At 46.5% G+C, this 13477-nt stretch overlaps 1 protein-coding gene across 2 annotated transcripts in view; it reads left to right on the forward strand.

Annotated features, from left to right (window-relative positions):
* The window catches only part of sh3d19 (SH3 domain containing 19), a 17806-nt gene extending 4368 nt beyond the window's left edge, over nt 1–13438 (forward strand). Inside the window, exons 3-19 of one of the 2 annotated variants that reach the window (XM_052083628.1) lie at nt 1700–1739; nt 1910–2024; nt 2406–2550; nt 2622–3485; nt 8231–8302; nt 8376–8488; nt 8667–8707; nt 8797–8956; nt 9057–9119; nt 9540–9606; nt 9917–10047; nt 10118–10179; nt 10592–10827; nt 11163–11203; nt 12518–12695; nt 13003–13100; nt 13191–13438. In XM_052083628.1, coding sequence (XP_051939588.1) covers nt 1700–1739; nt 1910–2024; nt 2406–2550; nt 2622–3485; nt 8231–8302; nt 8376–8488; nt 8667–8707; nt 8797–8956; nt 9057–9119; nt 9540–9606; nt 9917–10047; nt 10118–10179; nt 10592–10827; nt 11163–11203; nt 12518–12695; nt 13003–13100; nt 13191–13298 — 2534 coding nt within the window. In that variant the 3' untranslated portion in view covers nt 13299–13438. The remainder of the gene's footprint in view (nt 1–1699; nt 1740–1909; nt 2025–2405; nt 2551–2621; nt 3486–8230; nt 8303–8375; nt 8489–8666; nt 8708–8796; nt 8957–9056; nt 9120–9539; nt 9607–9916; nt 10048–10117; nt 10180–10591; nt 10828–11162; nt 11204–12517; nt 12696–13002; nt 13101–13190) is intronic. The other variant, XM_052083629.1, reaches the window with a different exon arrangement.
* The last annotated feature ends 39 nt before the right edge of the window (nt 13439–13477 follow it).

Below are 13477 nucleotides of genomic sequence, written 5' to 3' on the forward strand. Positions count from 1 at the left end.
AAAACACACACACACACACACATGCGCGGGCGTGTTGGCACAAACCTATTCAGTCTTACTAAGTGATCCGTCAAAGAGGATTTGAATGGAAACACACTGTTAATGGTGGACTTAATTGTAGTTCATATAGCTCTTCGGCAGGTAATCCCACCTTGAGTTGCAAGGTGTGGTGCACCCGTGGGTGTAAAAGGACCCCTTTCTTTCGTATGTAAACAAGGAAGTGGTGGTAGCTTGAAAGCTTTGTCAGGCTGAAAAACGAAAGAACACCGGTGTCGTTGAAGAAGGTGAGTAAAACGCAAGAAACAAGTTTTTGATGTGACAGGTGCTTTTTATGTGGATTTCAAACGTATCGTTCTTGAACTAAAATGGTTGCATCTGCTTTATGCCGCATGAGTGCTTTCAGTTTGACCTTTGGACTTTCTCCATCAATTTTTTTAGATAGTCATCAGGTCTCTTTTGAATCCGTGTGTTAATTTTTAATCCCAATGACTGGAACAGGATGGCGTACTGACGGCACTTTTTTTTTAAAAACAAATCTTTAGATAACAACGTCTCAACAATATACACATAACAGAAGAACAATGACGATAGATCAATAGATTAAAAAAATGCCACGTATCTTAAATATAAAATAGCAGCACAATTTAAACGTTTTGTGTATTCAGTCAACCTACCATGCATGTTTTTGGAATGTGTGAGAAAACCAAAGTACCTGGAGAAAACCCACATCAGCACGGGGAGAACATGCAAATTCCACACAGGAAGGCTGAGGCCGGATTCAAACCCACCACCACGCTATCACCCTACCGCCATCATAAAATTAATCAAATAGTATTCTTTTTCAAATCTAATAATTTATTTAAAAAAAAAAGAAAAAAAAGAAAAGCCACATGCTGTCAAGAAAGTTCAAAGTTAAAGGTGCTGTTCAAGATAAACCTACAAATATCTGACCACAATTTTCGAGTCACAACATTTCCAAAACAAACAGATGATGGTATGTGCGAATGACGAACTACAGGCCGATGACATGATGGTGTCAATCTAACATGAAAGTTAAATACACTGACGTCTTGAGATAAGAATTGAATTTCTCCCGTGACCACGCTTACAAAACACTAAAATCTTCATATCCAGTTCAAATGAATGGAAATGCCATTAATCCGTTCTAGCCTTCCCCAAAAACAAAAAAAAATGTTGTCGTGTTTTTTTAATGAGGAAAAATAGTGCTCCACAATCGTGTACTTTATAAAAAAAACATACATCACAACATCATGAAATCAAAATAAAAAGAATTAAACAGTAATTACTTCAAATAGAGACGGCAGTCTTTCCTAGGAACACAACACTCATTCATTCATTCATCTTCCGTACCGCTTGATCCTCACTAGGGTCGCGGGGGGTGCTGGAGCCCATCCCAGCCGTCACCGGGCAGTAAGCGGGGGACACCCTGAATCGGTTGCCAGCCAATCGCAGGGCACACATAGACGAACAACCATCCACACTCACACTCACACCTAGGGACAATTTAGAGTGTTCAATCAGCCTGCCATGCATATTTTTGGAATGTGGGAGGAAACCGGAGCACCCGGAGAAAACCCACGCAGGCCCGGGGAGAACATGCAAACTCCACACAGGGAGGCCGGAGCTGGAGGAACACAACATGACACAACAAAAAAACACAATCTTTTCATCTTTGCAGATCATCTTGACAGAAGCAAAGCAGATCTTTTGCATTCCAGGTAAGTTGAGTCGCAACTAGGGCAAACTCTTTGAGTGACAACACGAGAGACCCAAGGTATTTAAAAAGTCCTTTACTTGACAAAGGCAGGAGTTACTTGCTAGATTATGTCATTTTGAACCGATGCTCGGTGGGCTTTGGTGCGCTGAATGGTGTGTTGTGTTTTTGTAGGCAACCAGAGATCACTATCATCGCCGGGGAACCTTCGGATGACAACGAATGGTTCTCAGCATCGCCCGTGGTTTGTTCTTCCGACCCTCAATCCAGCTGGTCCGCGGGCATCCAGGTTTGGTCTATCTTGGGTCTTTATAATGTTCACGTGAGTAAGGCTGTAAAAATTTTGGTTTAATTACGAATTGTAACTTTTGAGCATCCTCTGTAACCAACCTACCTGGAGGACATTCCAGTGAAGTAAAAAGCAACCAATCAGATAAGATTTTATCATATTTTTGTGGACTAGTAATGCTGCAAATATGCTGCAAATATGATGTCAAAAAGAAAGGTTGTAAAAACTTCTTGACCACAACTTCTAGCTTCTTGACCACCTTAAATGGTGGCTCTTAGGGATAGCCGTCTTTGGGACTTTGGGAGTTTTGATTCCGTGGTATTTCAAATGATAACAAGTTTAGAAATTGTCTTGCTAATGTTTCTGTTTTCCACGACTCAGCCCCCACCGTCCGATGACCAGGTGATTCAAGAAAAGACCCGAGAGGAGCACATTGCTCGGCCCACCGCGGCTCCCCGACAGTTTTCTCCCTGTATCACCACGACCTGCTCCACACAGACTGACCCCGTCAGGGAAAAATCACCCGGTAAATCAATGGATGTTGCACTGGGGATGTGTTTTAATCTCATTCCTTTCCTGATTGTGATTCTTCTTCAGGTAAAAAGCCGCAAAAACCGCCTAGACCATCCTTGTTCAGACCTGAAGGTGCTTCTGAAAGTGGTCCACACAAGTCACAAGAAAGACGGGACTCAGGAGATCGGTACAAAAGATCAGTCACGGTCCACTGGGAAACACCTGTGCAACCTGACCCAAGCCCTAGTGCGACAACTTTTAGTGTTCCCACCTTAGAACCCAGACCTGCCCCGCTTCCTCGCATAAAATCCAGAAAACAGACCGAAGCTAACATTCAGACATTGGTCAAACTTGAAGATGATGAGCTCCCCACAGATGCTGTTAACAATTCCTCAAATGAGTATCTGAAGGAGCTGCTGGACGTCTTTAGTCCGAACGGAGACCAAGCAAATCCGGAGAAACGAGTTCATGGTGAGATGAACAGTCAGCGAAACATCCAGTCCAGGATCCAGGCCTTTGAGAGCCAGCTCGGCCCAGAGCACGGGAGTGCCGCCGAGCCGATCAGACCACAGCCTCTTCCTAGAAATCCGGCAAAGCCACAGGTGTCCGCTAAACCTCCACTATCTTCCAGATCTGTATTGGTTCAGGACAGTCAAAATGTATCAAGGCAGGATCAGACAGCCGTTTTCAAACCTCAGCCGGCCCAGAAACTTGCTGGAAATCCCATGCGAGAAGAATTGGAGACCCTGCTCACAAAGGGCGGACCCCCGCAGCGCTCACGCCCGGCAGTATTAACCAGGGATTACAGCATCCATGACGAGGCGCCACTCTTGCCACCGAGAATGCCAGTGAAGCCACCAAAGGAACCACTGAAGCCCAACCTCAACATCAACAACCACAACTCCGCCTCCATGGCGAGGAATAACGAAAATGCCCACATTCCACCAAGTGAGTCGAATTTTGGTTTTGGATTTGAACGGAATTGGGTGGGATTTGAAATTTAGATCCGAAGCGTTGTCAGGCTAGGAATGGGATGATGTCAGATGAAAGTGGCCACTCAACTTCGAGTGTGTCATCAATAGATTGGAACCGGGCCAACGGAGACAGTTTCTTGGATCAGAACACCTGGAGTGATTTTTGTCATTCACTTTGAATATTTAAGTCCTTTGATGACATTTTATCGAAATGAACAAATTCAAATGCGCGCTGAGTTGTGTACATACATCTACTGATGCCTAGTCTGGACACATCATCAGTGATGTTCCTGGATTCACTGGACGTTTCGGGTCTTTCAACTATCAGACGCCCTCCTCCAGGTGACCCAGCCGGGGTTGATCAAGTCCCGGCTTGTGTCCAGACAGCTAGCTAGCTACCATGACTCCATGGATCTCCTCTTTTGAGCCACAGCCATCTTGAGGCTCTTTCTGCCGCTTCAGTGGTATTCCGGATGGCTCTCCTTTTCCTCTCTCCATTGATGCCTAAGCTACAGTAGGCTCTGGCCAAGGAACGGGCTGCGAATCCTCTGCAACCAACCTCCACAGGGAAACACCTTGCTCTCCAACCAGCCAGCTGGCAGTCGCTGACCAGTCCTGCGTACTTGGAGAGCTTCCTCTCAAAGGCTTCTTCCAAGCGATCTTCCCACGGCACTGTCAGCTCCAGCAGCACTGCTTGTTTGGTGGACTCCGATACGAGGACAATGTCAGGTCGTAGGGTGGTAACTGCAATATGGCTGGGGAACTTCAGCTTTTTTTCAAGATCCACCAACAACTGCCAGTCTCTTGCAGATGTCAGGATGCCTGCAGATGATGTTCTGCTGGCCGCGGTAGGCTTGTCCCCAGCTCTGACAAAGGCGATGGTTTTGTTGGAGGGGCGGAACTGTTTAGCCCATGCCAGCCCTGCGGTAATGGCTTCCGCGATAGTCTTAAGGACTTGATCATGCCTCCACCTGTACCGTCCATCTCCAAGTGCCCTTGTGCAGCCACTGAGGATGTGTTCCAGGGTTCCTCGCTTGGAGCACAGTGGGCATGCCGGTGTCTCTGCTATGCCCCATGTGTGCAGATTTGATGGGCTTGGGAGCACATCATAAACTGCCTGGATGAGGAATTTAATGCGTTGCGGCTCTGCTTTCCAAAGCTCTGCCCAGGTCACTTTCCTCTCAACTGCGTTCTCCCATCTTGTCCAAGCACCCTGTTGTTTCATTCCCACAGCCTTGCAGGTTCTTGTGTCCTCCACTGCTGCTCTCACCTCATCCTGGACAAGACGTCGCCCCTCCTTCCCCTTGGTGTTCAGCTGGGGAGATGGAAAGGATCCTAGCCCAGCTCGACCTCGTGTGACCACTCCAGTCAAGCACCTGTGCCGGAGCCTTGCATCTGCCTCTTCAACCGCTTCCTCTGCCCTCCATTTCCTGCCAGTCCTCACTTGGATCCCAGCCTTAGCCACCTTCGGATCTCTTGAGTCCCTGTATTGAACCACTTCTCTGGCTCTGGTGACCTTAAATTCCTCCTCCAAGGATTTGAAGGGCAGTTGCAGTTTGTTGCTGTTTCCGTAGAGAGCGATGCTGCTCAGGCTCTTTGGAAGTCCTAGCCATCTCCGGAGGTGGCTGCTGACCTTCCTCTCTAAGGTCTCAACTGTCGAGATGGGGACGGAGTAGACCAGGAGGGGCCACAGGATCCTGGGAAGAATGCCGTGCTGGTATACCCAGGCTTTAAACTTCCCCGGTAGGCCTGACTTGTCCACTGATTTCAGCCAGCCATCCAACTCCGTGCATGTCGACTGGATAGATTTTGTGTCTCTCAGAGAGCAGTCGAAAACCTTCCCTAGGCTCTTGACCGGCTTCTCTGAGATTGATGGAATGGCTGTGCCTGAGATGGTGAACCGGAACTTGTTTTCCACCTTCCCTTTCCTTAGCACCATAGATCTTGATTTGGCGGGTTTGAAACGCATCCGGGCCCACGCCACCAGTTTTTCAAGACCCTTCAGAATCCACCGGCAGCCTGGGACTGATTCTGTCGTGACTGTGAGGTCATCCATGAATGCCCTGATGGGTGGTTGCCGTTGTCCGGAGTTCGTGCGGGGCCCTCTGCACTCTGGCTCAGCAGATTTTGTGAGCATGTTCATGGCTAGCGAGAACAGTGTCACAGAGATAGTACACCCTGTGATGATGCCGATCTCCACCTTGTACCAACTGGATGTCATTGCTCCTGAAGAGATCTTCATCCTGAAATTGCTGTAATAATCAGCGATGAGATCTCTGCATCTGCTGGGTACATGATGCTTTATCAGAGTGAGCTGGACGAGCTTGTGTGGAATGGAGCCGAATGCATTTGCTAGGTCAAGCCACAGCACTGATAGGTTACCTTTGTTCTCTCTGGCCTCCCGAATAAGCTGTGTGACCACACCGGTATGTTCCAAACATCCTGAAATTCCTGAGATGCCACCTTTCTGGACAGATGTATCGATGTAGGAGTTCTTTGCCAGGTAGGTACACAGCCGCTTGGAAACAACACTGAAGAAAACCTTTGCCTCAACACACAGCAGGGAGATGATGCGGAACTGGTCTAGCTGAGTGGAGTTTTCCTCCTTCGGGATCCATACCCCTTCAGCCATTCTCCATTGTTCAGGGATCCTTCCCCTTCTCCAGAAGACTCGCAGGATTGTCCACAGACGCAGCAGGAGTTTGGGACAGTTCTTGTACACTTTGTATGAAGTGCCACTCGGTCCTGGAGCAGAGCTCGCCCTTGCTCTGCGGACAACCTCCCTGACTTCCTTTAGCTGCAGCTCCGACATGTCGAACTGCTCTTCAGGTTCAGGGGGGTCTATGAGGATGTTGCATTCTCCCAGCTCCTGCTCTCTTGCGGGGTCGCTGTACGTCTGCTTCAGATGTTGGTTTATGATTTCCTGCGAGGAGACCAGATTGCCACTCCGCTTCTGCCCCAGCAAATCCTTCGTGAACTTGAAGGGGTTAGCGATGAAAGCAGCACGCTTCCGTGCCCTCTCCCGTCGCCGCCTCCGGTGCCACTCTGCACGGCGGAGAACTCTAATCTTTTTCCGTAGGATGCACATTAGCTGGGCCAGGCCAGTGCGTTCCTCTTGTCCTGCCGCCTTGTACTGGGACTTCAGCGTTTTCATCTCCTGCCTGATGTTGTGGATCCTTACCGCTCTTTGATTCTTTGCGTACGTTGTTCCCGGGCTTTTCTTCTCCTCCTCGCCAAACCTTTCTGCTGCGAAGCTGACAATGACTGCTGTCATAGCTTGTAGCTTCCCGTCGGCGTGTCCCTTCGCCATAGCCTCCAGAATTTGGTCGACATCGTCGTCGAATTGCTTCCAGAGAGAGGTCATGCTAGCTGCAGGCCATTTGATCCGCCTCGTTTCAGACTTGATGCTCGAGGGATTAGTTTGCAACACGTGGGGGTTCTGGGCACTGTGGGGTGACTCCGGGCCTGGCACCTCCTGCGTCTCACCAGGTGTAACACCTGTGCGTTGTGTTGTTTCTGCTCCCAACGGGCACTTCATCCTCGCTCGTTGGATCTTCAAGCCATGGATGTTCTTGCAGACTTTGCCGCATGTACACGTTTTACTCAAAGTCGATTGTCCGTTGCCTGGGTCTGTAGCCGTTGTGTCCGTCCGACTGGGGTGCTCATCCTCCCCCCCTCTCGGGCACCCCTGGGGGTATTTTTCCATTGAGTTCATCGTAGCTTGGTTGGGTCCCTCCTCTCAGAGGATGCAGATTGGGTTGCTGACCCGTTCTGCCCCGGTTGCCGTCTCTCCGGGCTGTCACTGACTCTCCAGTCGTCACCACGCTCTTCATGGTTGTCATCCAGTCTTTCCTGGCTGTCACTGATCTCTCAGGGTATTCGCTGTGTACATACATCTACTGATGCCTAGTCTGGACACATCATCAGTGATGTTCCTGGATTCACTGGACGTTTCGGGTCTTTCAACTATCAGACGCCCTCCTCCAGGTGACCCAGCCGGGGTTGATCAAGTCCCGGCTTGTGTCCAGACAGCTAGCTAGCTACCATGACTCCATGGATCTCCTCTTTTGAGCCACAGCCATCTTGAGGCTCTTTCTGCCGCTTCAGTGGTATTCCGGATGGCTCTCCTTTTCCTCTCTCCATTGATGCCTAAGCTACAGTAGGCTCTGGCCAAGGAACGGGCTGCGAATCCTCTGCAACCAACCTCCACAGGGAAACACCTTGCTCTCCAACCAGCCAGCTGGCAGTCGCTGACCAGTCCTGCGTACTTGGAGAGCTTCCTCTCAAAGGCTTCTTCCAAGCGATCTTCCCACGGCACTGTCAGCTCCAGCAGCACTGCTTGTTTGGTGGACTCCGATACGAGGACAATGTCAGGTCGTAGGGTGGTAACTGCAATATGGCTGGGGAACTTCAGCTTTTTAAAAGGACCACAAAACTATTTAATCCAAGATCTACCCATAGCTTGAGTTGTGAAAGTGGCTAATCTATCCCATTTCGAAAATAGCCTTTCAATTAGAATCAACAACTTTAAACAAGCCATCCTTGTTTCGATGTAAACAAAGCACGTGTCTGAATGCAAAAAAAATCTTGACCGTAGTCTTAAGGCTAAGATTAGCGCAACAAGCAGGGACCTCAATATCAAAAGCGAGCGAAAGTGCTAACTACGCGTAGCTGTGATGTGATTCAAACTAATGTTTACTTATTGACATGTGACCTCAGATCCGGCTCCTGTCAAGGCGATGCCACCTTTAACAAAAAGGCCCACCACTATCAGAGTCCCTAGCCAAATTGGTGAGCCCCCGCTTGTCTAAAATACAAAGCATTCAAACAACCGTGGAACCCAACAGCTGATACCTCCCATCAGCCACAGAGAGTCTTCAAGGCGATCCTCCTCCACTTCCTGCTCGGAAACCTGTCGGCGGTCGAGGCACCGCAGCCGTTCCCAGGCAAAAATCCTTACCCAGCATCCCAACTCAGGTACAGTATGCATTGAATAGGAGGTAATGAAGTCAATAATAATCAAACAAAGTATCGGTAAGCCTACCTTCTTCGATTGGTGCATTCCAATTGACATTGGAATGTCATTGAATCAATAGCTAGGCTGAGAACCAACACACAAGCCACGCAGAGCTTAAATCCTCATTATTCTCTGCAGGGGTTATTAAAGGACAAGAGGGTTCCATCGCTACCAAATCAGTGAGTGGAAGCAAAAACCTCACTTAAAAAAAACTAAACAAAACATTTCTATTTCATAATTGAAGTGATGCCTTTTCGTGAAATTTCAGGCGGCAAGGCATCACAAAACCGCTTCCGCCACGCCCACCTGCGGCTAAACCTGGTCCTGGACGACCGCCGCTACCCAGCGTGCAGGCCACCAAGACCACCAAAGGGTTCCTCCTGCCTCCCAGACCTGTCCAGGGCCATCGCCTCTATGACAAATACACTGTGAGAAAATTGGTGAAAAAAGCATGTCCGTTCTGCTGTAATTGTGTTTCCAATGACGTTTTTTGTGTGTGTGCGTGTGTGTGTGTGTCCTTTCCACAAGCTTCCGCATGGATCCGCCGCCCCGGACTCTAACAGGAGCCACAGCGAAGAACTATCATTCCAGGTGAGATGGAGTTATGAACTGGTTCCCTTGTATTTATTGCTGATGTATCTGCTGACAATAGCAGGAAGAATTCTGAAGTCTTTCAGGCAAGATTATCCGCTCATACAAATTCTTAGACCTTAATGAGCTTCACAGCGCTAATGTACGATGACTTGAAAGCAAAAGAAGTATTGTTGGAGGCCAATAAGTGGAATGTTAGGCAATGGCCAAGTCAATCATCTAACTGGAATCCAATGACGCATGTATTTAAATTGCTGAAGACAAAATTGAATACGTCACTGCGTTAAATTGGTCAAGTCGCATGTTGCTGGGCAGGATGCATAGTGCTTGTTCATAACGGTGCCCCTGAAGTACCGGTAACTGTTCATGCTGGCTCAGACCTTGGCTGCGTAAACATGGAGACTGTGGTTGTTTGTGCAGGCTGCAAATCCAACCGGCAAGCAAGAAAAAGGATTAAACGTTCAAGCCTTGCATGACTTCACTCCAGGTGACAATATTTGGAATGACTCATAGCACGAGTTTCTTTGATGCTTTGGGAAATTGATATCGCAAGTATCGAAAAAGGGTTTGATAACTAAAGCCTTGACGCGGTTAGATTAGCATCCGTTTTTAATCAATTTATTTTTTTCATTTTAGCTGAAACATTTACACAAATAATGAAATACTACAAGTGACTACAAATTTGACTTTAACTTCTTGCTCCGAAATAATACTCTGACATAAGGTGACCCGTGCTTGATCAAAAAATATATTATATGGACTTGACAAGTATTGTTTGTTTTTTTTTGTTACATTAGAGGGTCCAGGAGAGCTGGGCTTGAAGGCCGGTGACATCATCAACATGGTGGAGCGCGTGGACAGTGAATGGTACAAAGGGACTTGTAAAGGATCCACTGGTTACTTCCCAGTTAACTTCGTCAAAGTGCTGGTAAGTAAGTGATAGTCCTCATCAATAGTATCGTATAAATGCATGATCATTGTTCGCTTTCTCCAATTAGTCGGATGCACCACCAAAACTTGCTCCCGAGAAGAAACCAAAGCCACATTCTGCTATAGTCACGTAGGTTTTCTTTTCTTTAAAGAATTATTTTAATACTTAAATTCCCGTTTTTGTGACATGGAATAGACAGCCTCCTAGAACAGCTAACATTTATTTGGGGTGAATCACAGTCACTTTAAATGGTGGCGGGTGTGTGCTGATTTCCGTTTAACATGAATTTTAATGCAGCTGATTAATTTTGAACACAGCCACATCCCCAATTATAAGAGGGTGTGAACACTTGTGCAACATTATCTTGTTTGTATTGTTTCATATCCCTGCTCTCAAATACTTTTTTTCCCAATGGGGTTGTTCAGGTTAATAGGATAATGGCAGAGAAAGTTTTGAAATAATTTGTCTAAAAAATCCTGTCGTTTGAACAGGGGGGTGTAGACTTTTAATATCCACCCTACATATCTTTTTTTTTTTTAAGTGGTCCCAGATGTGTGGCAAGGTTTGATTTTGTGAGCGACAGTGGGGAGGAGTTGTCGTTCATGGAGAGCGACGTGATCCGGCTACAAGCCTACGTTGGCGATGAGTGGGCCTGCGGGCAGTTGGGCACCGCTTCCGGAATTTTCCCTCTCAATTTTGTGGAAGTCGTTGAAGATCTGCCGTCAACGCCCACTTGGCCCCAGGGTATGACGAATCCCAACAGGGTCGCATTACCAGGTACGAAGTAATGCACCATTTTTTTTTTTAATCATGAAACGTTCAATTTAGAATGAAGACACACGTACATAATTCTTCTAAAAACAACAAAATATTTTAGTTATTTCCAGTGGCTGGGATTTTGCTCAATTATCTCTGGGTTGTGGTATTGTTAAAATTTTGGAGAGACATAGTTTAATGCGGGGTGGGGACGTGTTTTGGTTAAATCCTTTTTCGCTGAAATATTGGAGAGAAAATATTGTTTGTTTTGTGGAAAATGTATTTCTGTCCTTCTGCATTCCGATGACTCAGACTTTCCCACGTATGTGACTTTGAATTCTGTGTCACTTCTTCAGGCATGGCCAGTCATCAGCCACAAGCTGTCAAACCAGCTCAGGTAGCCCATATTTATTTTTACAATGATTTCTTGCATTATGAGTGGGTCCATTTCTGTGTTCTTTGAGATACAAGCTGTCATTCAGCCCATTTTTTTTCTAGCTTTGACTTGCAAGCGCAAACTTAAGATACAGTTTAGCAAATAGTGAACTATTAGAGGCCTCAAATTGTCACTGCCAGTTGACATGTTCTGTCAAATTAAACAAAAGAAAATGACTGATTGAATGTATTTAAATCAACCAAACTATGTTGCCTTCAATGAAGCTTGTTTGACATGTCAAAAATCCTAGATGCCAATCGTTAGCACGGACGCATTTTTTTTAAACACAAATGGTGGACAACACTTGTACACAAATATCACAATACTCACTGGGACATCTTTATCCTCTATGAAAGAAGTATTATAAAGAACTAACCATGCCACTTACTCACTGTAGCAAGATGTGACACCACTGACAGCCATCTTGCGCTGCCATCGCTTAGTGCACCTAACTTGAAAATATTTTTTTCCACGGCGTTCTCACATTATTTTCTGTCTCTACGGCACATTTTTGTGTCGCTATGGTTGTATCAAGAAGTTTGGGAAAAGTGATACATGCACTTAATTGGTAAGAATACAATTGTTTAAACGTGTTCTCTTACAAGGTTTATATCTGTGAGGGCTACTCAAAGATCCATCTCCATCATCTTGTCAGGACCTTCAACAATTAAATAAAAGCAAAGCCTATCAGGAGAAAATGTGCAACGAAATCCAAAGCTAACCTTTTACTCACGATACTGAGATAATATTCTCTGAATGGTTGATGCAAACGGGCGGCCCGGTAGTCCAGTGGTTAGCACGTTGGCTTCACAGTGCAGAGGTACCGTGTTCGATTCCAGCTCCGGCCTCCCTGTGTGGAGTTTGCATGTTCTCCCCGGGCCTGCGTGGGTTTTCTCCGGGTGTTCCGGTTTCCTCCCACATTCCAAAAACATGCATGGCAGGCTGATTGGACGCTCTAAATTGTCCCTAGGTGGGAGTGTGGTTGGTTGTTCGTCTCTGTGTGCCCTGCGATTGGCTGGCAACCGATTCAGGGTGTCCCCCGCCTACTGCCCAATGACAGCTGGGATAGGCTCCAGCACCCCCCGCGACCCTCGTGAGGATCAAGCGGCTCGGAAGATGAATGAATGATGCAAACAGTATATACCGGTAGGTTGTTCTTTAAGAGGCTCTTACTACTCCATACAGGGATCCTGGCATAAAACATGCACTGATAACGTTTTCAGAAAAGAAATGGACAGAGGTTGTCAATAACACTTTGTTGTGTTGCTCCCACAGTCCTCTGTAGAGTGGGCACTGGCTCAACATGATTTTGATGCCAATGCGGAGGATGAGCTGTCTTTCAAGCGGGGCGACTGCATTCTTGTCACCAGGCATGTCGACGCCGAATGGAGCTGCGGAAGACTCAACGGCAAAGAAGGAATCTTTCCCAAGGTTTTTGTGGAGAGTCGCATGGGTATGACGTGCATGCAACTCTGAATGAAATACTGATTTTTGTGACTGTTCAGGGGAAAAAAACACCTCTCTCTACAATGAAAAATATATAGATTTAAATTATTTTTGAGGCATTAATAATTGGGCCCTACAAATTCTACTGAGCAAAAAGTGACCCAAACAATTGTAATTTCCTACATCTGCTGCTACTTAAATATTTTTTTCATTGATTCAACAAACCATGAACTGATATGGATTTCATGATTTTAAAACATTGTTTACATCCATCTGAACTGACCATTTTTACCCACATTCTGGATTATGAACAGGTCCAAAGTTGCCAACTAACAAGTTGAAAGCTGGTGAAATGAAGGGAAGGGCCATGTACGAATTCATTTCAGACTGCGATGAGGAGCTCTCTTTGCAGGTAGTCCCGCCCCCCCTCCCAAGTATATTTTTAAAATGTGTAATAAAGCATTGGCATTACTCTGACATGGAACAACTGGTTCTGATACAGGTCGGGGACATCATCACCAACCTGGAGCCAATCAACGATGAATGGTTCCTGGGTGACTTGAGGGGCAAACGGGCCTTAGTGCCTAAAAACTACGTTCAAGTGCTCTGAAGTTTGGACTCAAACTTAAGGTACTTGTTTTGCAATGAATTATTAAAAAAACAGTGAATATTTTCTGCTGCGTTACATTTAGAATTGTGTGTTGTGTTCTTTTGATTACCAATTCTGTAATAAATTTTACACTGGCGCTACCTGGTGGGTTGTCATTGCATTGCAACATATTGCCCAGA

The sequence above is a fragment of the Hippocampus zosterae genome, chromosome 13, assembly GCF_025434085.1.
Source record: "Hippocampus zosterae strain Florida chromosome 13, ASM2543408v3, whole genome shotgun sequence".
In the NCBI taxonomy this organism is placed as follows: Eukaryota; Metazoa; Chordata; class Actinopteri; order Syngnathiformes; family Syngnathidae; genus Hippocampus; species Hippocampus zosterae.